We start from the raw sequence: 25721 nt of genomic DNA on the forward strand, positions 1-25721 counted from the left end.
GAAAGAATATTCAGCAATGTTCATTAAATTTACAAAGTTACTTCCAAAACATAAATCCCCTAAACCCATTAAAGAGGCTGAACTCCACACCTCCACATTCATTAGTTTTATTCATGTTTATGTGATTTGATTCCTTAGGGATTTGACATAAGAAACCTGTCTGAATCCTGCAGTTTCAAAGTGGAAATGCTCAGCTATGGGAGTGGCTGCTTATTACTATTATATACTGTGGTATAATTGGTGTGAATAAATATGTATGGCCCCCTATCTGATTAAGTAATAATTAACCCATGCAAAAAAGGCTGGAAAAAGCAGTGCCTCTCTCTGGGGTTATTGAGATTAGCAGCATGCAGCTTTGAGTCTAAATTCAGAGTTATATTTAAAAAATAATCACCTGTTGATAGTAACCTAAATAAAATGTGTACATTAAACCTAAAATGTATATAATCGGTCATTTAAAAAAATTCTAACAGTTCTCTCTCACAAAAAAAAATAAAATAAAATGCTGCGTCCCAAACCCCACAGTGCCCTACTGCTCAGCGTGTCCCTGCTCTTCCAATAGGACCGCAGCCGCTAGTGTAGGGGGCGTACTGCATCAGTTTGTGGATTTGAACACGACCAAAGTCTCACTCTACTGCCACGTGCTTGACGTCTGATTTACGTAATTTTCGTATTTCCGTGTGTAGCGTAGGGATTAATCGAGGCACCAAAGTCTAGTTAAACAAGTACATTGTGGACTAGTGAATAATCCGAAATACATCGCTCTTTTATCAGTTTTTCTGAGATATTAACACTGTTATAAATCTAAAGAGACATGGCGGAGAGTGACTGGGACACCGTGACTGTTCTGAGGAAGAAGGGATCCGCCGCTCAGTCCAAATCTAAACAGGTCCATACTGAGCTACAACAGCTTCTGTAACAATTTCTTTTAACACTTAACGATTAAATATTTCTTTCTGTATTTGCATCTGTTTTTCCCTTGTTGGTGTGTCTGCGGTGATTATAGCTTCTCTATGCGAGATATGTTTCATTTAATATTAAATACAGCCTTCGGGAACGTTAACGTTACATTCTTATCCGCAAGAGTTTAGCTTTTGAGCTAACGATAACTGAACATCTGATGAAATGTGTCCCCACAGGCTGTAACTGCCGCCCAGAGACGAGGAGAAGAAGTCGAGACCACAAAGAAGTGTAAGACGTGTTTTTGTTGATGCTGGGTACTTGATGCAAAGTGAAATGATTTAGAACTTAGAAAGTTTGAAAGTATAGACTTGTAAAATCAGAACTTTCTACAAAGGTCTGGAAGTATCACTGAACTCCTGGGAAAGTTTAAAGCCAGCAGGCTAACTTCCGTCAGCACTAAGGTTGTTTATGTTGTGGCTGAACGTTTTGCCAAAAGCTATTTCTCAAAGATATGTTTTTATTATTTCTTTTTAGAATGTGTTTATTACGTTTCTACTATATAGTTATTATAATCTGAGTAAAATATTAATAACAGGGTAATCATGTATTTAAAATTTTTGACTTTTGATCCCCACTTTGAGACATAATGATTTCTAGATATTACTTATATTTAATTAAATGTAGTAAGAGCTTATTTAGAGGTTAATTTTTTTTTCTTGGAAGAATGTTTAATAGATTGCTGCCATTTTAATTATAACTTTCTGAATAAAAAAAGAATATGAACCCAGAAAATGATAGTTTAGATTAGATTAGATTCAACTTTATTGTCATTGTGCAGAGTACAAGTACAGGGCCAATGAAATGTAGTTAGCATCGAACCAGAAGTGCAATATATAACATTATTTACATAATTTACATAAAGTGCAGTTGTGATATAACATTGTAATTATGGAAGTTGTAACCATATATACATATTGAAATATAAAACATGTAAACCAAGTAACATTGTGTAGATGATGCATTATGTACTGAAGGATGAATGAAATACAACTTTACAGAAGGTGCAGTGAAATGATTGTGCAATGTTTATTTAAAGTGCCTGAATAGTGTTCATCAGGATAACAGTCTCAGGGAAAAAAATTTTTTACGAAGCCTGTTAGTGCGGGAACGGAGGCTCCTGTAACATCTGCCAGATGGTAAGGGGCTGAAAAGTCCATGATTTGGGTGGGTGACGTCCTGACGATATTTCTTGCCCTGCCCAGGCAGCGTTTGTGGTAGATGTCCTTGATGGTAGGTAATTCAGTGCCTATGATGCGCTGTGCTGTTTTTACCACCCGCTGGAGAGCTTTGCTGTCTGCATCACAGCAACTGCTGTACCATACAGCCGATGGTACAGCGGTAAAAGTGAGCTTTCTTCAGACTCCAAAGAAATATATATATTATATATATTTATTCATTTATCTGTAACCACTTCATCCTGATGAGGATCACAATGGGTCCAGAGCCTGCTGGCAATCACAAAGCAGGAACACACACCGAACAGGGTGCCAGTCCATCACACAGCGTCACACACCCAATCAGTCTCACACACACACATACACACCAGTGGACAATTTTGTAGAGCCAGTTCATTTGACAAACACTAATAAAATTTCCTTCGCGAAAACAATTTATAGTTAAGAGGTTACTAGCTTGACTTCTCAGGGAAGGTGTTCTTAAATTAGGGGTTTCCCTTTAATCTCTACTGCAACACCCACGAAACATGCACACGCACACACATATGCAGTATCCGCTTTTTATCCACTTACAATGCTAATTCAACTCAGGATATTAAAAACAGTTCACAAGCCAGCCTATGTAAACACCTCTGAATATATTTCAGACAGTTGTACAATGACCAAGGCTTGCCCACAAGCAGCAAACAGTAGACAGAGCTTTGTGCACACACTTCAGCCTGAGATACTGAAATCACAAACTCATCCTTCCAGTTACCAGCACCTTCACTAATGAATCAACATTATTCTGTTCCATAGACACAATATTGTATGAATAAGCATCACAAAGTGATAACTATCAGTAGTAGGAATGTGTGCCTCAAGTGTATTGCATTCATTATAGACAACAAAGGGGAAAAAATCTTGCACATACCATTTGACATGTTCATAACAACACAATCCGGACATTTAAGAAGTAATAAATGCTCCATCAAGATATTGCTAATGCTTCCCCAATGCTAATTTACACAAATGCATTTGGGTTAATGGGATATTAAAATAAGCTGAAAAGCTCAGTGCACCCATTAGCTGACTCAGATCACCTGTGTCGGCTGAGTCTGCCAATGTCCCAACTGTGCGGGTGGCTTGAACTGAGGACTGCTTGGAGGTTTAGACGTACCCAAGTTCTACTGTAACCGCTTATCCAATTTAGGGTCGCGGGGGGTCCAGAGCCTACCTGGAATCATTGGGCGCAAGACGGGAATACACCCTGGAGGGGACGCCAGTCCTTCACAGGGCAACACAGACACACACACACCTACGGACACTTTTGAGTCGCCAATCCACCTGCAACGTGTGTTTTTGGACTGTGGGAGGAAACCAGAGCACCCGGAGGAAACCCACGCAGACACGGGGAGAACACACCAACTCCTCACAGACAGTCACCCGGAGCGGGAATCGAACCCACAACCTCCAGGCCCCTGGAGCTGTGTGACTGCGACACTACCTGCTGCACCACCGTGCCGCCCCTGGTGGGACTAAATGTCTCCTATTACAGTAAGAATCTCCCCAAACCTAAGCCCATGCTCATAGGCTGGGAACAAAAAGGACTGTTTTTTGGGGGTTTTTTGTTTGTGTGTTGAGGGTTTGTTTGAGTAATTGTTGGGCTTTGCATTGGTTTTGGTTGTTTATGATATATATATATATATATATATATATTAGTTATTGTTATTACTGTTGTTAATATTACTATGAATATAACTATTAGTATGCATTACTATAGATAAAAGTTTTAATGCATATTTCAAGCCTATTTGTGGGTTTCCACTTTCCACTACCTCTGTCTGCATTTAACACAGTAGTATTTGTGCAGTCCTGTGGTATCCCCCTCATTTTTGTAGTAAACGTCCAATCGATGTTGTTTAGGTTAACAGTTAGAGCTTGTTCATAAATCTAATCTTCATCCGTATTGATGTTTGGCCAAGCTATGAGTGACAGAAAAAGTTAGATTTGGTCAGGCTTCCATATGAATGTTTCCTTTTCTGTCGCTGGGCAAGTCTTTGTCCTGCTTCCATATTTATTAAAACACAGACCCTACTCTGGAAAACTGATTAAACTTGGTGAAATTGTGGTTGTTATTACCATTTTTCACAAGTCTTTGTTCTTTATAGGGTCTGCTGGGCAGAATAAGCAACATCTTGTCACCAAAAATACAGCCAAACTGGACAGAGAAACAGAGGAGCTCCATCATGACAGAGTGACTCTTGAGGTTGGAAAAGTAATTCAGAAGGGCCGGCAAGATAAAGGCTTGACTCAGAAGGACCTGGCCACTGTAAGTATTGATATCACAAATCACACTAATATGTAGATAAGGATGAGTTTTGCTGATAAATTATCAGTTTTATTTTGGTGCTTAGTCATTGGTTAAGCGTTATTGTACAGTGTGGGGTGATATTGATATAAAGTATTTGAAATATCCAGATTTCCAGAAAGAAACGACAACCGAACTCACAGTGAGAAGTATAGTGCCTTGCATGGCTCTGAGGGCAAACGCACAAACAACATTCATTCTTTTTTCAAAACTCTTCACCTGGTAATTAAGTTGATGCAATGTATGTTAAACATGTACATGTTTTGTTTGTGTCAGAAAATTAATGAGAAACAACAAATAATCGCCGACTACGAATGTGGGAAGGCCATCCCCAACAATCAAGTAATGGGAAAGATAGAGAGAGCTATTGGTGAGATTCCACACTTTTTTTTTATCAATATTTTGCAGATTTACTGTTCTGAACAAAATGCTTCTATAAGTAGGAGTATGTTTTATATTGATTGATTAATTCTCAAATGTTTTATGATGATTTGCAGGACTGAAACTTCGTGGAAAAGACATTGGACTGCCCTTTGAAGCAGGGCCCAAGAATAAATGAACAAAAAATCCTCGAAATCCACCACTTAGCCAACATCCCTTCTCACTTCAGGCCTTTAAGTCAGTCTTCACATGCTGCTGTCTCATTTATATCCCTTTTTCCTAACTGTAATAAATCTCCTTTGCCCAGTGGTGGACCAAATGTCATTTAATTGACAGTTTAAGAATGAAAGCATAATGTCATCTCTTGCATATTTTAATGGAGTGCTTGCATGATTTGAGAACACTGCTTTTGTAGTTTCTGAAGACTGAACAGAACTGTTGTGTTCTTTTACATTTTCATAATTTTATGCTTGCTCTTAAGTTGAAATAAATAATAAATTTTTGAATTTGTACTGAGTGACTAGCCTTTATGTCATGGGTAGGGTTATTTAAATATTTACAGATCTTATCAACAAAGATATAAATAGCCAATGAATGATACCTTCACAAAGATGCCTTCAACTTAGTGATCCATTCACTGAGTGCACACTCTGTCACAATGTCTGAATATTGTTTAGCTGGCTGGGAAGTAGATGGGTGGGTGGGCAGATTATTCCTGAAGATCTTCCTTTACTTCAGTGTCGCTGCAGTGTTGAGGTATATAGTGAGAACTACACACATGATGACCACTGGCTTTCTTTCCACATAAGCTAAAAAGCTATCTGCTGTCAATTTGTCTTGAAAGGTATTTGTTAACTGTGTTCCTTCAATTAGACATTCTTGCAAAATAGAACTTTTAGCCAGACACACAGTGACTGGTGAATCTGCGATTACAGATCTTGTGGCCAATTGGACTGATTGAACAGTGCATATTTTATTTGCATAACAACCATTAGCTGAAAAAATAGCAGAAACATGGGCAAAAAAACTGTTGAATATATCTTGCAGGCAGTGTATAATTGATAGGAGAGCCATATACGGCCTACAGTCTGGAGGTTACCCCTCCTTGATTTATATGGACCCTCAGATGTTGTTAGATGTAATTTTACTGAAAAAAAAAACACTAAAAAACTGATGCTCATTTACATTTATAGCATTTTAGAAAAAAACTCTTATCCAGAAATTTGTGTTCTGTCAGTTTGTATCCCAGTGGTACCAAAAAGTTAGCATTGACAGTACCCTAGAGCTCAGGCACTGGAAAAACAGGGCCAGTGCTAATAGCTAGAAAAAAAATAGAATGAAATGGCATAACCCAACAGATGCATTACCAAGCATTATTCATTCACTTGTTTATTTTTTTAGGTATTATTTTGTTTGTTCTTATTAAAACTGTATTACATTTAAAATGATTTTTTACATTATGTAGAAAAAGGTTTTGGAAAAAGTGTTTTTGCCACAGTTGTGGACTGCAAAATGTAATGAATTATGAGTAATTTGTCGTTTAACACATTTTACGATTGTTGATTCCTTTTGGTGTGTTCTCCCTGTGTCTGTGTGGGTTTCCTCCAGGTGCTCAGGTTTCCTCACACAGTCTAAAAACACACTCAGAAAAAAAGATACAGTAGAGGTACAATATTGGTCACTAAATGTACAAACTGTCCAGTTTTATTCCTTAAAGTTACATTACAGTCTGTTCTGCAGAAAGAGAGATTGAAATGTTTGCAATGTTTCATTATAAAACTGTCATATATAAACCATAATAAAAGTCCTATAGATGAAATGGAGCATATGAAATCAACACAATTTTAAAATCTACAGTTATAATAAAATAAGGTACAATTATGTTCCCTAATTAAAGATGCAAATATGTTCCCTTGAAAGTACCACCACAGTGACAAATTTACTGACAGTGTAGGTGGGTTGGTGACTCAAAAGTGTCCGTAGGTGTGAATGTGTGGGTGTGTGTTTTACCCTGTGAATGACTGGCGCCCCCTCCAGGGTGTGTTCCAACCTTGTGCCCAATATTTCTGTGTGGGTTCTGGACACACTGCGACCATGAATTCGATAAGCTGCTACAGACAATAAATGAATTATTTTTTTTGTGGCTTTTCACTGAAGTTAATTCTTATTATTACTAATAGATTGACCAGAGAAGGATAGGTCCCCCCTTGTGAGCCTTGGTTCCTCCCAAGGTTTCTTCCTCATCTCTGAGGGTGTTTTTCCTTGCCACTGTCACCCTTGGCTTGCTCACCTGGGGGTTTTACATTTTTACATTTTATGTCAAAACTTTGTCTTACCGAAATACTGTGAAGCTGCTTTGTGAAAACATCAGATGTAAAAAGCACTATACAAATACATTTGATTTGATTAGATCATGGCAAACTCTAACATAAGAGTGCAAAGACATATAATAAATAATGTAAATATAATATAAATAATGGAGCAAAACTAAATGCTTGGCGAAATAAGGGTAATGGTTAAATATGGTGAAAATGAGAACAGAGAAGAAAGAAAACTGAAAATGTCTAAAATACACAGTTCTGTTCCTCACTCCTGGGCTCTCACACTGAAAACACACATTAGATTTTGTGGCACGGTGGCACAACAGGTAGTGTCACTTTCACACAGCTCCAGGGTTCTGAGTTTGTGGGTTCGAGCCCTGTTCCAGGTGACCATCTGTGAGGAGTTTGGTGTGTTCTCCCCATGTCGACCCTGGTTTAATTCCAACGTCCATATACATTGGTAGGTGTGAGTGTGTGTCGCCTTTCGAGGGACTGGCACCCCCTCCAGCATGTGTTCCCACTCCAGAGACATGAAAGATTGCAACTGAACACTAGGCTACAGTTTGACGATCATGATTGTGTTTCTGCCTTCTAGCAAAGGGGATAACAAATAATCCTTACTGTCCACATGAAGGCTTTTTTCAAACAAATTTTATTATTAATTTTATTATTAATTTACAGATTAATACTTTATCACAATTATTACAGATGTAAAGGTTATTGGTTTATTCAACCTAAATACTTCTACATGGTTTAAATACTTAGAGCTTTTAAGGCTTATTCTACCTAGGTTCTACTTCATCTTGGAATTCAACTCAGCTATAACTCAACCACATATGTGACACACAATGGCACAAAGGACCAAAAGTCTGAGACATTTTCTTCTGGTCAGCGCCTGAAGCCTCGTCCTTTGCACAAAATGACACAGCTGTGTCACATGACGAAACAGATCGGATTTGGGCCACTTTTACCTGCTGTGTGAACGTAGCTATTTGATATTAACACACACACACACACACACACACTAAACCGACAGTGATCCCAATTGTCCATGTCCTCATATCCCCTTCTCTAGGTGGCAGTGTCGCGAACACACGCGGTCTCTGTTCTCCCGGTTCACTCGGACTTCGTGGAGCTGTTGCCATGGCGCTGTGTTGCCGCTCGCCTTTCGCTTCTTACCCAAAATCTGAACATTTATATTTTGTTCTAGTGACACCCTACAGACAAAAACCCTTCTTCAGGAGCAGAGTCTCTGGGAAAGATTATGTTTAAGACGGTGAAATTCTGGAATAGCGGTCGCGGTCTTAATCACCGTACGTGAGCTATAAATCTGAGCTAACGTTAGCTCGAAGGACATGGACAAAAAGTCTTCGACATGTTTACGTTACTCTCAGTGCGAGGCAGCGTGTTGTTCGGACTGATGTGGTTTACATTTCTGCCTGAGAAGAAGAAAATACCCGTGTTACGTGACTGGTTTATTTGGACTAACAATTTAACCGCTGAGCACTGGTGTATGAGGTTTAAATGGACGTGTTGAACACTGAAGAGTTGTTGAAAGAAAGAAAGGAGCTGTCTGAAAGACCGTAATCACGAACTAAGCTTAAAGCAAACTGGATTGTGCTCTCACACAAAGATATAAAAATCCAGTTCGTATAACATAAATGGAAATACTGAGAGCAAAGTAAAGCACCACACTGCTGTTTAACAAATATACTAGTGCCACAGGTCATCCACCGATATTCTAGAGGAGCTACACAACGAAAGGAGACATTCAACACAAGCATTCCGACAATAAAGATCCCGAACCGAACGGCACGGATTATTTCTCACTCTACACGGTGGTAATGGCGCCGAAGGGGATGGATTTTCTGAGGCTTTTTACTGAGAACTAGCCCCAAACATACATTTACAACCCTATACAAGGGCATAATGTCTGAGAGGTGTCCTCTGGCCGACAAGGCCATGTCCGACACCTTTGCTAGACTCCGATACAGAGACACTTCACTGCTGATCTGGCAGCAGCAGCAACTCGAGCTGGAAAAGGCGCCGCCTGCTAGTTACCTGAACCGGAGTCAGAGCGCCGTGTACAGCCGCTTCGGCAACCAGGCCATAGTCATCCGCGATAAGAAAAGCCTCCCACCCTCACCTGACTCCGGCTCCACTGTCTGTACTGTCATGTAACAGTGTTATTCATCAGTAATATATGTAACACATCTTAACAATACATTAACCATCTTTAAATGAAATAGATGGAGAAGCAAGTGTACAAGTTTTTGGAGAAACGTTTTTTGCAAACTTAGAAAGCTAAAGGGATTTCCCCCGTAAATGCAGTATATACTTTCTGTAGAATTCTGAGCGCTGGGTAACAGACTTCAGTGCTGTATTTGATCCTAAAAAATGAAAATACATTTTCCACTTTACTGCAGCTGCTATTCTTTAAAAACTCAACACTACAACCAAAAAATGTCAGGAACCATTCAGCAGCTTGATTCTTCATCTTAATTTTATTATAAAATTGATTTTTTAATTTTAAGGGCAAGATTTGACCTTTTTTAATATATTTTGTCAATAGATTCAGATTTACAAGACTGCATTAAAATCTGTACTGAAAAGGTCCTTAAAAGGGACTTCTGTGTGTTTAAAAAAAAAGAAAAAAAAATAATTGCAATCCGAACCCCAGAAATCACATACCTTTGTATGTGGTGATATGAATCAGGTTTCAAAATCTACAACAAAAAGCTTTCCAAAATGACCATGGCATCTGTATGTGTATGTAATTGTGATAAAAATCATATGCCCTATGTACACCTCTAAAGCATGTCTCAGGCATTAGGCAGTGTATTCCAGACCCATTTTTTTTTTAATAAAGTATTTTTACGCATTTTACTTTAGACCACTCCAAATCACACTGTTCACATCTTAACCAATTCATTACTCAAATGTGGACAAATTACACATTTCATTACAATGAGCTTACATTTACTTTAATACTCAAAAGATTTTGGTTTGAGTACTGGCTTCGTAGTCTAAGCAATAAACATCAGCTTTGAACTTGAAAAGAATGTGATTTTAATCATCAGTGGTACTTCTTTGGCAGCTTTTCATGACTTTACTGCAGTATTTGACACAATATAAATATGTAATACTCATACTGACACCATTAAAATAATATACATGACAATGCAAATAAAAGTTGCTAGTGAGTGAACAGACACCACAGTGGATTTTTGTGATTTATTTACGAAAAAACAAGGGGGCTCAGAGTCCAAATTCCGAATTAGCTTATACATCAGGTATCTGTATGCCTAAATCTGTCTGAAAACCCAGCTACAAACTTCCAATAACTGGCTGCACTTATATGGAACTCTACTAAGATTGACGTTTTACTTCAAAGAATGACATTTACATGTTATAAACAGCTCAAAAAGGTTTAAGAAAGATACTGTAAATCAGCATGCAATACACAAAAGTTTTTGCTCTCATAAAAAAAGAACTAAAATATTTAGACCCAAGACATGTTAATGAATAAGTAATGAATATACAATTATATCTGTAATTATATAGCCTATATATTTATATTTCAGTCTTTTAACTTTGCCAACATCACACGGGGGGAAAAAAGAAAAATTAGTGGACTGAGGAGAGTTTAAAAATATATATAAATTAAAAAAAGAAAAAAAATTCTCAAAGAAGACATCTCTCTGATGAACTTATAGGCCAAGCTGCACACAAAAAGATAATGACTTGGCATTTAACAATAGGAGAATTAACACACGTTCTACTACGGCGAGGAAAACCTACAAAATTTCACTTTACAAGTCCTGACATCTGTGTTTCAAATGTTACCTGCGCTACAAAAGGAAAATAAAAGTAAAACAAGTCTGACATAGGTTCCAACTTAAATCTACAATTGTTGAGAGCAGACCCAGTTATTTTAGTGTGCCAACTAATCTTAAGGCAACAAGTACATATCCACTGTATTTGGGACATAAGATAGGTTTGAAAGCTGTTGGAAATTAATGATTTAAGCTACGATGCCAGGATGGCATCTGTACTGAAGAAATAAAACAACCAACCAAACAAACAAACAAACAAACAAAGAGATCGCTACTACATTCATTCATTTTAGAGTTTACCAGTCAGTTAACCAAATTCAGGGACATGGCAAGAAAATATTCCAGCATGTTCTGTGAAGCATTTAAGTACCACTCAACATATTTAATACAGTATTTCAAAAGAGATGAAGTCATTAAAAATGCATTAACAAAATGAAAGTACATTAGCTGTAACACATTGGAAATCACTAAACCTAAGCTTAATACCTAGTACTGCTGTTTGACGTAATAATATAATGTCTTTGATGATTAGACTGCAGAAAGCCAGTGTGGTGTTGTTTCAAGTTTAACAAAGCCAGAAAAGAGCCAATTATGCTTACATTATAAATAATACATTTTAGTCACCACCATCTTTGACTGTCAAATGATTAGACAAGAGAGAGCTGAAGTATTTCATAACAAGGCGGGTAAAATTAAGTCTGGGCTTATCAAAGTGAACAAGAAAATGAAATAAAAAAAAAAGTGTACTCAAAGGCAAATCAAATATAAAAACAAACAAACCCATCTGAATGTATAATAGTTTAAAAACAATATGTGACAAAATTATACATCAAATACTGACAATGAGAGACAAGCACCGGGAGAAGGGGGGGGGGGGGGGATTACAGCGCTGAATAACCAAAACGACTGTGGATTACACACAGGCCTCTCAAAGGACAGGTTGCAACAGTATACTGACACGTAGGGAGACAGATGTAGCCCATGATGCAGTAAATTTAGATACAGAATTCATCCGAGTTCTTGATACATCTGTAATATCCGAGTCAAAAGAACTTGTGGGGGGACAAAAAAATAAAAAATAAAAAGCTGCGCCTCACTACATGAAAAATAAATAAGTCTTCTTTAAAAATGGTAACAATCAGTATTGTTACCTGTAAAATAAATCTGGAATGAGCTGAAATGTCATGCTAACATGACCACCACACCAGAAAGAGAAAGTTAGTTGCTTGATCCTTCAGATTTTGAGACTTGATGAAGCTACTCACTGACAGAGCCAAGCATTTTACCAGTTTGTCCATGAATAGGTGTCTTTCATTTGGCTCCACCTGGGGGAACGAACGGAACTCCTATACACAACGGTTTTTGATCTCCACAACTGACATGTTGGAAAACAAAAGAAAAATATATATATATATATATATCTTTTTCACTTTTTTCTTTCTTTTTTAACTGGTGATACCAGGTGTTTCCCTTTGAGGGCCAGCAAAATATACCTTGACACTGTTTCACCATCAGCAATCATTTTCATACTTTTCTCTGTCCAGGCCAAGGGTGTTCTACAACAGATTCTTTTAAAATATCCTCTTGTCTTTATTGATGTTCTAACTCTTATGTAACAGGTCTTCGAGTGAGACACTATCATGACAGCACACGCTACTCATTAGAAAATGGAGGAGGCTGAAGTAAAGGAGGGGCAGGATGACCGAATGCTCAGTCTGAGTCGCTGCTCTCGGAGCTGGAGCCACTGGAGCTACTGCTGCCAGAGTCGGAAGAACTGCTGCTGCCACTCAGCCGAGATGGCCCACCCCCAGGCGCTGACCCCGCCTTCTCTGCTGGACACAAGAGGCAAAGATTAGTGCAATACAGACAGATGCTAAATGATTAGATCCTAATTATATGTTTGTGTTCATATTTACTTCACATTCGCTAATATGAATTGTAAGAATATGCTTAAATTAGAAGTTTCTTAGGAAGCACCACTATGCCCTGTTCCCTTGCCCACCCATGTGATTGTATGTTAAGACAGAACAGACATGCACATAGAGCAAAGCATTAATCATGATAGAACAGAACAAACAGTATGGCGCACCCTTCAAGCAGCCAGAGACACCAAGTCAGTACATGTTGCATCAAGACACACAAAGGCCACACTCATCCAGGCTTATGGCTGCTCTCATCTTCTCCTCTACCCTTTGCCCTGTCTAGGCTAACAAGACTGTGTATGCTATACTACTATCATTCAATTGCATCCTGCAGCCACCACTAACTGACGATAGTATTGTTTGGGGTGGGGTATGAGGGTGTAAATCTCTCCCCAAAACAAATTAACAAACCAACAAAATAAGCATTTTTTCTGAAAAGGAGGGTTAACATAAAAAAAAAAATTATAATACAGTAGGAGATGCTACACCGTTGCAGCTTTATCCCTATAGTAATCTAGAAGGCTATGTGATATCACCATATATAATCTCCTTAAATATTAGAAATGAATCATGGTGGAGATTTGCTCAGAAATTTGCAAGCTAACATGATTCTTAGGTCTTTCTCGTTTGGTAGTACTCCCCCCCCCCAATTTTTGGCTTAAGGCTTAATATAATATACCCTTGCAGCCTATAAATGAGCTCTTGTATGAATAATAAAACATCAAAAGTTTATTATGAAATCAGCCTACCGTTGCTGTAGCCTAGTGTTGATATTAGGCAATAATTATGCTTCGTGGTTTTTTTACATTTGATATAACTACAATATCAAAATAATTTTAGTTTTTGTTTTGCAAGGAATGGTGTTCCATGCATGGAAGGATGCAGCATGGCTCTATCCGTTTAACAAACATGACAAGTGTGGGGAAAAAAAATTAAAAGATGAGCTGCCTAGCAATGCTACAGAATGTTGAGGCTATATATGATACGTTGACTTATACAGACAGGCACTACACATTAAAATAAATCAAAGATTAAGACAAATGTAAGGCTGCAGAAAATGCATTTTATAACTTTAAACTGTGAAACAAACTCGACAATAGGTAACATTCACAATACTATCGTCAGTTAGTTCAAGCCGAGTCATATTTAAACATGCAGACCCTTAAAGAATTGGCAAAAATTTGGATGTAATATACAGGCTACATTTTAGCAAGGGGTCGACAAGGACCCCAAATTTACAATTTATTAAAATCCATTTAACCCATCAATACGTAAATTAAGAAAAATAAATTCTACATTAGAAAGCCCTGCCCTCTATCCTCCTGCCTGATCAGCCCGTTTTTGGGCAGGCGCCCACTTCTATCCGCACATTGCCACACAGGTACCTTTTTTGGGCGCTTTCTTGTTGTTGTTCAGTTGTCCGCTCACGTCCTGCAGCCTCTTTTCTAACTCTTTCTTCTTTTCCTGAACCAGTTCCTCTTTAGTCTTGGCACTCTTTTTCCCAGTGCCCGCTGCAGGAGACACACAGCGGCGACCAGTGAGTCCCAGGTCAGCCTCGCACCTCGCCGCCGTGGCAACAAGCAGCAAAAAGCACTCTTCTACTCTGTAACTGTGTTATTCCTCTACTGAATCTAATCTCTAGGTTATTAATCAATTAACTAAATGCATACTACTGCTTCAACTATGGAACACTCATTCTAAAACAGGCCGCTAATATGAACAATACTACTAACTGACAGCTTAATAGAAGGCCATTCAATTTTTTTCCTTGAGGTTAGTTTTATAACGATGTATATAAAGATATAGAAAACAAAATTAACTGAACACTACTGTTCTATTTATACCTTTGGTGGTTCATATGGGGAAAAGGGTGTTAATCTAAATAAAGAGTGGAAAAGTAATCCACCAAAAAGGCATGCAACACAGCGGAAAAAGGGAGTGCTCCTAGCACAGGAATGGGAATACTGCGGGCCAAATTAGCTTTCAGAGCACTTTCAGCAGCCAGACAGGAGAGTTTTGTCTGTAGCAGAAAACTGAGCTCAGGTCAGAAAGATAGAGAGACAACACACATTTTGAAAAGCAACCAGGGTTGAACTTACGTAAAGGTTTGCGCTGCTTCTTCTGTAAACAGGACTTGACATAGCGCTCCAGCTCACGTAGTGTGGAAGGCTTAAGTGTCTCGAAGTCAATCTCAATTTCATCCGGGTTAGAATCACGCAGCGAAGGCTCCCGAGACTGGATAATGTGCACCACGCGACCCAACTTCTCGCCTGGCAGCCGGTTGATGTCCAGGCTGAGCTGTCTTTTCTCATCATATGACATGGGAAGGGCCTCCTCCTCATCTGACTCACAGTTTGCTGCACTGGGTTTGCCACCCTTTTTGGGCTGCCTGTGGAATTAAACATTTCAGATGAGTTATGACACTGCAGTATTGAAGATATTCTCTTAGCAAACAGACTATGGGCATTATTTTTTAAAACAAACATTGGTCAAAAAAGAATTAGCATTTAGGTCCTATTCAGAATGATCTCCACAATTGAATTTAAAACTTTTTCAGAGTAAATAAAAATAATTCATTTCTTCATCTGTTGTAAACATGTCAACTTGTCTCCTAGTTGGGTTTCCAAATAACTGGCTTGATGTGCATGATGAAAATACCATCCACATACACATTAGTATGCTAACACAGTAATGAATAACATTTCATAACATTCAGTGCTTCAGTTAGGCTGGAATGCCCCTTTAAAATACTGGGTAACTTATAAATGCTTTAGTAACTACCATAATATTAATGTTGTGTAATGTGTTATATATAGAATTAAACTACAGGCATCCTATACATTGTTTTCATCTTTAACGTTAAGTAATTTAAAGTTTAATAAATAAATACATTCATCTTTACCTGGTAGTGGATGTGCTGTTAGGTTTCCTCGTGGAGCTCTTTTTTGGCTGAGTCTGCTTGTTCTGCTGTGAAGACTTAGTCTTTTTCTCCTCCTCCACCACCACCTTGGCCTTGCTTTTGTCTTTGTCTTTCTCTTTGTCTTTCTTCTTCTTTTCCTTCTCTTTCTTCTCTTTTTTCTTCTTTGGCTTGCTGACAGGGCCCTGTGACAGAGCAGCTAGCTGTTCATGAACAGCCTTCAGCTGAGGAGAGGGGAAAAGGCCAGTCAGTTAACAGGAGGACAGAGGCCAACTACAAAAGGTGCTACTAGTTGCAAGGAGGATTTTAACTGTGCAGGGGCTGATGGCAAGACAAAGTGATGAGGGAAATAGCTTTTAAAAGACAATGAATGACATTTAAATTTTACACATCTTTCTTTTATTTTTAATACTGCCCACAAGCAAAAGGAATGACATATGAAGAGGTCTGCAGATGAAGTGATAATCCAATGCTTTTCCCCATCAAAAAAACAAAAACAAAAACAAAAAAAACAGCTTTTTGACTTTTAATCAGTTGGTTCTGTCTGTACGTTTTCTTTTATGTAATTACAGGTGATACATGAAATGATTTTCCATTTTTACTGGTCACAATACAAATTTTTAAAATGTACATATAAATATTTGGAAATGCTGGTGCATACGCTGATACATATACATGAATATTAAAATGTAATTATGTAAATGTAATATAATTAAAGAATGGAATATGAAATGCAACATTTATTTCAAAATGGGGCAGATGCTTTTACAACAACATATATTTGGAGCATTTCCATGGCATGATATCCATTTGCTTTTTCAATATCACAGCTCCCATGTGAAATGTAGCTGATCATATCACAAAATAATCTTTTATAAATCTCTAATGGGACCCACTGGCTATGAAAAACACATCAATGGCATTGGAAATGTTAAATGCAATTTAATTGTCTTGTATTATCATGTTATTTTGTCTTTCTAGGACTGAACGGCACTCCTCACCTCATACCAAACAGATCAGTAGGGGTTTTCATTCTTTGTGGCACGTTTGGCCCATAATTTTGAGAGATGCCGTTGTGTTGTCGGATTAATTTAATAAAAAAATACTATAAAAATACAAGTTAACAGGGAGTCAAAAAAAGTACCTGTTTTTATGTACCAGGTAACAGGTTTTTTTGCCTAATGGAAAAGCAAAAAAGCTGACTCAAGTAGATCCCATGCATTGGAAAATAACCAATTACATCAGAGTTCAGCTTTTCCAAAATACCATCAAAATGCTCTTTTAAAAAAAAAATCGTGACAAAAAAACATATACAGAATTATAAAAAATAGCTGCCAATACCAATATACGTTCATGGTGCCCTTTCTATTTTATACTGTGCTCCAGTTTAGGCCTAGTGGATATTACATGACTTTTCAAATCCCACAGTTTTATTGTCAGTTGCTGTTTGTTATAAAACGTACAAGTGATCATAGAGGAGGTTCACTTCTGGCAAGATTTTCATCTGATGATGTCTGTGACAAAATGTACCTGATGGGACAATCCCTCATAAGCCTGAAAATGTATATCTTACACCTAACTGTGGATGAGAAATCTGTATTCATTAAAAAGAAAAAGAGAGCAAAACAACTAACTATTTCTAAACAGGGTTATCTTTTGACCCCCATGAGAATGAGTGGCCAATGCCCTCACAAGGGAAAAAGGCATCTGCAAATGTTCACCCAAAATTCAGAGGTAGAAGCATACATGGTAAAAAAGATTGCCATTTTTCTTCCAAGTAACACCTTATTTACCATGTTTCTTTTTGTGATGGTTGATTTACAGTTCTGCTCTAAAGGATGTTTCTTTCTCATTCATTAGCTACATCTTATTGCTCATCTTACTATCTGTTGTTGGTTTGCAGAAGCTTTGCAGGCTAGAAAATCATGTTACCTTTGCTCATGCTGCAAAAATGATCAGATGCTGGAATAATTTGAGAGATTGCAAACATTTGGGAATTTGGAAATTCATATAGGGTGCACTTAACTGCAGATATATAACCAGAAGTGACTGTTAATTTAATACTGTATGCATTTGACCAACTACAAGGCAATTTTAAAAGGGTGCATATAATACACCTTTTCCACAAGTAGAAACAGTTTCCTGGGGTCATAGAAAGTCATCTATGACTTACTTTGATCAAAACAGTACAAGGATCAAGTACTAGGGCACCATACTCACCCCGTCTAAACAGCTCTGATGAGCCACAGCTTAGTTCAACCATTGAGAAGCAACCAGGTGGAAGTTTCATTTTGACACACATTTGCTCGGTTCTTTTTATTCTTTTCTTATTTTTACACTTTAAGCACAGATAAATAAAATTATTGAGCATAAAGTGACTCCTGTTAATTACATACATCACATAGATGTGGGTCCAGTGCTGTGACTAGGATGAGGAGGCAGCATTCTAATGTCTCTGTACATGACTTCACAAACTTAACAAAATCAGATTGGCACGTGGTTTATTCTATGTTTTCCGAGTTAGACAGCCTACCAAAAAAAAAAAAAAAAGACTGGGTCGTCTTGTGTGATCTGGTAAGCATTCCAAATTACACACAATATGCAGATGCACTGAAGAAGTGCACCCCCACCCCCCATGTTATATCCTCTTTAAAACCAAAATCTCACTGTATACCCAATGAAAAAATTTTTTTGCACAATACCTTAACTGCAGGAAAAAAATATATATATTTGTATGTATTTTTTTTTCGGAATTGCATTGGACTATTACTTTAACTGGCAACATAGTTCTTTCTCAACTGGCTGTCCATCTCTTACCCAAACCTCACTACAACAATTCTTTCAGAGGTGAATTGTGCCATCTTTTAGAGAAGCACAACGGAGAAAAAAAAATCCAACACAAACCCAAAATACATGCCAATCAATGTCATTCAGCAGATCATAGAGCAGAGCAGAAAGCAGAATGAAAAAGCAAGCTGTGTGGCAAAGCAGGCTCACTGAGGGAGATGACTGCCCAGCTCAATTACAGGTACGACCTTAACCCTCTACCGCTCATTTAACCAGGTGCTAACAAAAAAATGGAAGGTTTAGTTGGAAGGTGAGGACGGGGAAATAAAAACATAAATCACCTGAAAATGTTTGGCACACCCGTTTTTTCCCCCCGCCCTGTAACCCTTCGGGTGGTCCTTAGTGATTTGCTGGTAAAAAAGCCAAAGTGGGACAAAAATAGTCATTCTCAAAATTATATATTTAAAAACGTTAGAAATTTATTACAACAAATTACGTCAAAGCCAGAAAAATAGCATGAAACTAGGTGTGACAGGAACTGATTTGGCAAAAATCAGTTTATAATTGTACTGCATGCAACCCAGTGTACCAAGATGCCAACATAAAATGCAGAGGCGGTAGAGGGTTAAATTTTCAGTCCTGGGTCAAAGTGGGCAGTTTAGACAAATAAATAATTTTTAAAAAGTTATCCAATGGCGCTTACACAGTGAATCTGGGGTGGGTAGGTTGTAGGTAAGGATGGGTGGTTAAGACCTCAAACCTGTCCCTCCACCCCTGCTTTGGATCTTGGTTGTGAATGGTGGGACCCACCTGCAGGACACTCACCTGTTCCTGCAGTTCAGCCAGACGTGTGGCACGCTCTTCCTCAGAGTCAGAGCTGGAGCTGGAGGAGTCAGCACTGCTCTCACTGCTGCCCGTACTCTTGCTGACCACGGCTGTGGCTGAGACTGCCCCAGGGGATGATGGCTCAGCAGGCTCATCTGGCATCTTAGCAAAGCGCATCTCAAAAACATCCTGCCAGAAGAGCAAATGAAATTGTTATATGGACACTGTTGAAAGCAACTGAGAGAAAGTGAAAGTGGATGGGTGTAGGTAGTTAAAAAAAAGTGTATATTCTATGTGAACTAAAATAAACCTGTCAATGTTCCAGAGATAAAATGGTTGTAGACACATTTTCCTAGTTTTTTTTTTTTTTTTCAAATGACTCCTTATATCCAGACCAATTCCTTATTATTTATAACTATATATATATATATATATATATGACAGAAGAACTGCCCTTGATTTTATTCTTACCTGAAGCTTCCTTGCCATGGCAACAACCTCATGATCAGGCGGATTGTATTTGTAGCAGTTTGAGAACATTAACCGGACATCTGCTGCAAAGCTCTGGGCATCTGGGTACTCTCTGCCATCCATCTTTTTCTAAGGAGCGCACAGCATGTAAGAATATGTATAAAATTAATTAAATATTTACTACTACAATAATAGGACTAGGTATGATAATAGGCAGGACAAAAGCCAAATCTGACTTAATCTCAACTTTATTTTATAGCCTACCGATAAAACTTACTGCAAGCAGAAATAATTTGGTGCCTATAAAGCAGAACAGACAGATTTAATGACAATGAACATCTGAAGAACGTACTTTGACAGTGCTCAGATCCATGGGTTGCTTGATGATTTCATGGTAGTCGTGCAGTTCTAGGGCCTCTGCATCCACTGGTTTATAAAAAGGCCAAGCATAGGCTGCATGTTTCTTCGACAGCATCTCCTTCAGGATGGTGTCACAGTATTTGAGATGATCGCTAAGCTTACTCTTCTTGTTGCCTTGTTGGAGCAGCTCATTGTCTTCTAGATCCTTCTTGGGGGGTTTGATCGGTCGGCCAGTGCTCTCACGTCTGGAGATGACCTTACTGTGTTTGGACTCAAGCATGCCGGTGGGAGATTCTCCTCTGCTGGCAGTGATGGCGCAGGTGGTGGGGGTGGTGGTGTCTGCTTTCCGCTTCACCCCCTTCTTCTGGAACCAAATAAACAATAATAAAATAATAATAATAATAATAAAATCATACTATTATTTGAAAGAGCATGGAAGATTGAATACTAAAGGCAAAATGCAAGGATGACAGAGGAAGCACCCTTTCTGTGCTTGTGTGGACACAAAGGTTGGCTTTGGATAACACTTAAAAACCATAAAACATTTTAAATAATTTACTTGATCATCTGCTAAGGCTGAAAATCATAAATAAACAGAGCAATTTTGGATTATTAAAAATATCTAAAAGATTTGTGAATAAGTTTAAATAAACACCCACTATTTCAAAAATTCTTCAGAAAATCCAGCCCAGTGTGTAAAAATGAATATGACAGTGATCTGAAGCACAGTCAACATTGAAAGAAAGCACCATGTAAAAATGCTAAATATTACTGTTTCCACTGGTCAAACGAAGGTCTTACTTTGACGACAGGCTGTGCACTGGGGAGCATGGATGCAGCAGGAGGCACAGCTTGGACATTGGAGGTGATGGTTGACACAGGCGTGGCTGCTATTACAGGAGTTTGGGGCAGCTGTGGAGGAGAACTTGGACACGAAGAGGACGGGGAAGCAGAGGACATAGCCAAAGCTTGCTGATTTTCTGTTAGACATATTACAAAAGGAAGAGTGGGAAAGTGTAAGGACTCTTAAAACTAAAGATGGTACTAATCTAGTATTATGAATCAGTGAAAAAAATGAATCAGATATGAGTGAGAAAAAAAAATGAACTTGATCCAGTCCAAACAAATACACCCTACAATTAGTAATGATGTTAGCCATGTGTGTACTTTTTGTAGTGTAGTACACTGTTTCAATAGTTTGAGGAAGCTATAGTGCTTCAAATAAAAACAACTCAAATTTTCCAAATGGTATCAGTATCAACATATACATTTCTATAATTGTATCAGATAAAAAATATTATAGTAACTAGAGGACAAAAAGATTTACCTGAGCTAGGGGGTGGCCCAGGTTTGCGTGCTTTGCCTTTTGGAGGTGGTGGCAGTAGTTCCACCTCCTCCTGGGGCATCTGTGCTACCTTCTGGAGGAAAATTTTTTCCAAGGCTTGCGCCATGAGGACAATATCATCTGTAGGCTGTAAAATGAATATACAGACATGTTTTAAGTAATAAAACAATTGCCATATTCAAATATAAAAATTTGTACTGAGCATATATTGATGCACAAATATAAAAAACCTTTACCTTGTTATAGATATAACAGTTTGTGAACATAGTGTTGAAATCCTGCATGCATTCACCAGCGGTCCAGTAGTAATTATTCTCAAGTCTCTTCTTGATTGTTCCCATATCCATTGGGTTTTTGATAACTTTATGGTAGTCCTTAAGAATAAGATATTATGAACAAGTTGAGAAAACTGGAAATTTTGATTTGACAGCAAAGAAGCAAACAAACCACTCAATTATATTTACTTACCGGAAGATTCAACTTGATGGCATCCACAGGTGTGTAAAAGGGCCAAGCAAACTGATGCCTCCATAAAGTCTTCACAACTACATTCTGCATGTACTGTAGCTGATTGGTTTTTCGGCCAGGCTTATTGGGGTTCGTAACTTCAGGTGGAGGAGGGTTGACAATAGTGGGAGGAGCCTGGCTAGGAGATGTGACCGCTGACATTCTGAACAGCGGAGGGAGGGGAGGAGGAGGGAAAAAAAAAAAAAAAAAAAAAGGGGGGGGAAAAATTCACTTGATTGATGTCTGGGACTCTGTGAGTTTAGTGATTATTGTGTTCCTCTTTCTTCTCCTTACTCCCTCCTCGATACACACATCCCATTTCAGGACCTGAGTGTCAGCACACTGCTAGAAAAACATTGAAAGCCCAGAGTTAGTAAATGTTTTATTTATTATTCAACATAAAACAGACAATATCTTGTTTTACAGTTGTAAGATACTGATATTTTTAAACTTCCAAATATATTAGGCATATGATGATATTTAGTTTTAGTTTAATAAAGGTAATACACTCATGTTTGCATACAAGTCTTACAAGATTTCTCAGCTTCTTTTATATTTGAACCAAATTAATAAACAAATAAAAATAGCATCAGCCAACAGAAATAACACATACAGAAATTAAAATATATACATAAGTTATATATTATTTTTTGTTTATTGTCAATGCATTGTCAAGCACTTTCTGATTACCAATTTTTTGTCACACCAAACTGTTATAAACGATATCATTCAGGACTGCCCTCTTTTAATTGACTGGTGAATAAAAAAACAAAACAAAACAAAACAAAAAAAAAATCCATCATTAAATTGCTTCTAAAAGGTAACTTACAGAAAGTTATTGCATATACGATTATACGTACACTAATGTCTGCCACATCTTGTTAAAGAATTTTTAAATATGCTTTTATTGTATTTATTTTTTTTTTTGCAAGGCAGAGAGACGTATGCAAGATGTTGTAAGGCACTTTTTAAAAAGATGTATCACAATTTTACCATTTAAAATAAACTCAAAACGCACGTGGGTTTACTGGTCATTGAAGATAATAAATAAAATGACTATATTTACGTTGTAGACATCACAACCCCTGGTTCCCATCACCACCACTGCAAAGAAATCAGAGTCGGCAAGTTTCTCTACAATGCATCATATCACATCAATTTTTCTCTGAATGAATATTTACATCTCAAAATTTACATGATGCAGAAACTGGTGGAATACTCAATTCTGCATTTGGAATTAGTCTTAGTCTAGGAAAGGTCCTCAAACATTGACACAGGCATACAGTGTGCGTCTTTACAAATAGTAAATACTAGCATTTTGTCAATTTGTTACCAGTGTGTGTCCAATCAAGAAAAGAAATAAGACGAGGAATGCCTGCTGTTTGTGTGACAATGCAGAGGTCACTATATTCTGAATGGAATTATGGCAGACGTAAAGGAAAAAATTCCTTATACATAAAGAAAGCTTCATCAGATATAAAAGCTTTCAAAATATTAATCAGAGTTTGCACAAAACTAATTATCTTTTATTAAAAAAAATAAAATAAAATAAAATAAAAAAAAAAGTTTGACTGAGTATCTAAACAGAGCTAAAGTTTGAAAGCATATTCCCACTTGAGTCCGCTTTAAACGCCGCTGATTTTAACGTATTTGTTTTTTTAGACAGAAGAAAAACAATCACATTTATCCCCGCCCACCACAATGAAGTTATAAAGGCGTGTTTCAACCAGGGGCTTCTCTTTGAAAGAAGCAATTAATCAGAACCTAGGGCGAAATGTTTACATACAGCAGTCCTAAACACACAACAAAAAAATAATGTAAAAACTAATTTTACAAAAAAAAAAAAATAAAAATAAAAAAAACAAACAAACGCTACAGAGAAAAAAAAACAATCAGTTCCTCACAAGATAACGTGAAAAAAACCCTCGCAGTAAAGTCAAATTTGATTGGCTCACAGGGCACAAAATTAGACCGCGGACATTAAGTAACATAACGTTAGCAAAACGTATTTTTAAAACAATGTCCTGGACTACAAGCGTAAGAAGCCACTAATGTCTGGAGATGAACTTCTTTAAAAAGATGGCGGGCTATCGTTTCCAATGCGATAGACGGGTTCTTAAAAAAATCAGTTCCACCTTAAATGGTGTAGCCGTTCCAGTCTACCGACTAGAGAGACTGTATACAACCGCTGCCCCATTTAAGGTGGAACGGAAAAATTCTATAAGACGCTGCCGAATAAGCAGCTAACTTCGGCTTCGTCAACGATAGCCATTGTGTGCATGCCGTGCAGCCAGCTAATGTTAGCCAGTTAGCGGGCCAATTTGAAAATGAACCGAGTCCCATAACCAGAGAGAAAACAAACCCGGAACAACTCAAATGGCTATTAATCCTATCTACATTTACCTAACACGGAGTAAGACTAAAATAAGAGCCGCTTTGTTACATTGTTAGCTACACACAGAGAGAGGAGGAGGCGAATCGAGCTCCGAGAGCTCCACATTCAGTTGTGTATTCCCGAAAAAAAGAAAGGAATCAATATGTACTGCCAATAATCTCCAACCGAAAGCGGTAACGGTAAAATAGGCATGTTACACTTTTATTACTTTCACTCCAAGCAGCTCCGGCAGCGTTTTCTTCGCAGATTTTCGGGTCGCTTTTATTGCAGCGAAGGAGCATAATAGACGGCTGGGGTCGACACTAGTTGGTCAGTGTTGTACGCATGCGTACTGTCGCACTGTATTGTGGTCCTGACTCCTGCTGCTCTGAAGCTGATGATAAGGGCTGAACTTGACAGGAGGCGCTCTAATATAACTACACTGCCATTTTTTAAAATAACAAGTATAATTTAAATATATTAAACACAACAAGACAATTAGAGTAAACAATTCAAAACGCATGACAACATATTTCAGTGTGTAAGCAAATTTAAAATTCCTAATAGTTTATTTATCTAATACCAGTCATTTCAAATGATTAAAACCACCTCCTTGTTTCCACAATAATATCCATTCTCTCAGCACCACTGACCATACAGGAGCACTTTGTAGTTCTAAAACTATACACTGTAGCAGGCACGTGCACAGACATTTTGGGGGCAGGTGCTCAAGCCAAAAAAAAAAAGACACCCATCGCCAATTTTTTCATAAAATAAAAAAAAGAAGATAAATTAAAAAAAAAATTGTAAAAGAGCAAATCTGTTTTTAAATTCCATGTCGGTCTGTTTGCTGCAGTTTGTCTCTCTTCCCCTTCATTAAACATGACAAACGTCAGTAAACAGCTGGACAAGGCTTTGAAATCATGTGTTTTATAACTTATGACTACAAAACGTGTAAGCTATACACGTCATCTATGCTTATAAGTTAAGCATAGATGCTCTTTGTATGAAAAGGCAAGAGTTTTCAGTGGCGCTATAATGTTAAATGTTGTGCTGAATTTTGCACCAAGCAACGTCAGGGATTGCACACACAACACTTTACCTGTCTGTCTGATGCTGTGGGTCAGAGAAGTGTGTAGCAGCAGTTTGGCCTGGAGATCAGTACTGCATGAGTGCTAATTTGAGGA

General features: G+C 37.8%; 3 protein-coding genes across 12 annotated transcripts; 2 read left to right on the forward strand and 1 right to left on the reverse strand.

The window, feature by feature from the left end:
• The first annotated feature begins 680 nt into the window (after positions 1–680).
• On the forward strand, positions 681–5341 carry LOC136678962 (endothelial differentiation-related factor 1 homolog). Its single transcript, XM_066657176.1, has 5 exons — positions 681–889; positions 1140–1191; positions 4289–4449; positions 4765–4858; positions 4986–5341. Exons 1-5 carry the CDS (start codon positions 815–817, stop codon positions 5045–5047), a joined length of 444 nt encoding a protein of 147 aa, XP_066513273.1. The 5' UTR covers positions 681–814; the 3' UTR covers positions 5048–5341.
• Positions 5342–8335: 2994 nt separating this feature from the next.
• Positions 8336–9519, forward strand: LOC136678092 (putative uncharacterized protein BRD3OS). The gene has a single exon (XM_066655931.1). It carries the CDS (start codon positions 9120–9122, stop codon positions 9369–9371), a length of 252 nt encoding a protein of 83 aa, XP_066512028.1. The 5' UTR covers positions 8336–9119; the 3' UTR covers positions 9372–9519.
• A 1300-nt stretch (positions 9520–10819) lies between these two features.
• On the reverse strand, positions 10820–24873 carry LOC136678089 (bromodomain-containing protein 3-like). 10 transcript variants are annotated; one of them, XM_066655921.1, is made up of 14 exons: positions 24764–24873; positions 23227–23264; positions 22122–22505; positions 21890–22027; positions 21636–21780; positions 21110–21288; positions 20301–20672; positions 19949–20077; positions 19478–19666; positions 18994–19062; positions 15851–16089; positions 15048–15337; positions 14334–14459; positions 10820–12858 (listed from the first exon to the last, which is right to left on the reverse strand). In XM_066655921.1, the coding sequence occupies exons 3-14, from the start codon at positions 22320–22322 to the stop codon at positions 12737–12739; spliced, it is 2199 nt and encodes a 732-aa protein (XP_066512018.1). In that variant the 5' UTR covers positions 22323–22505; positions 23227–23264; positions 24764–24873; the 3' UTR covers positions 10820–12736. The 10 variants fall into 10 exon arrangements, with proteins under 10 accessions (XP_066512018.1, XP_066512021.1, XP_066512020.1 ...); XM_066655924.1 differs by lacking the exon at positions 23227–23264 and having other exon boundaries at positions 20301–20669; positions 24764–24863; XM_066655923.1 differs by lacking the exon at positions 23227–23264 and having other exon boundaries at positions 10820–12855; positions 24764–24863.
• Between the last annotated feature and the right edge of the window lie 848 nt (positions 24874–25721).

This window comes from Hoplias malabaricus, chromosome Y, assembly GCF_029633855.1.
Source record: "Hoplias malabaricus isolate fHopMal1 chromosome Y, fHopMal1.hap1, whole genome shotgun sequence".
In the NCBI taxonomy this organism is placed as follows: Eukaryota; Metazoa; Chordata; class Actinopteri; order Characiformes; family Erythrinidae; genus Hoplias; species Hoplias malabaricus.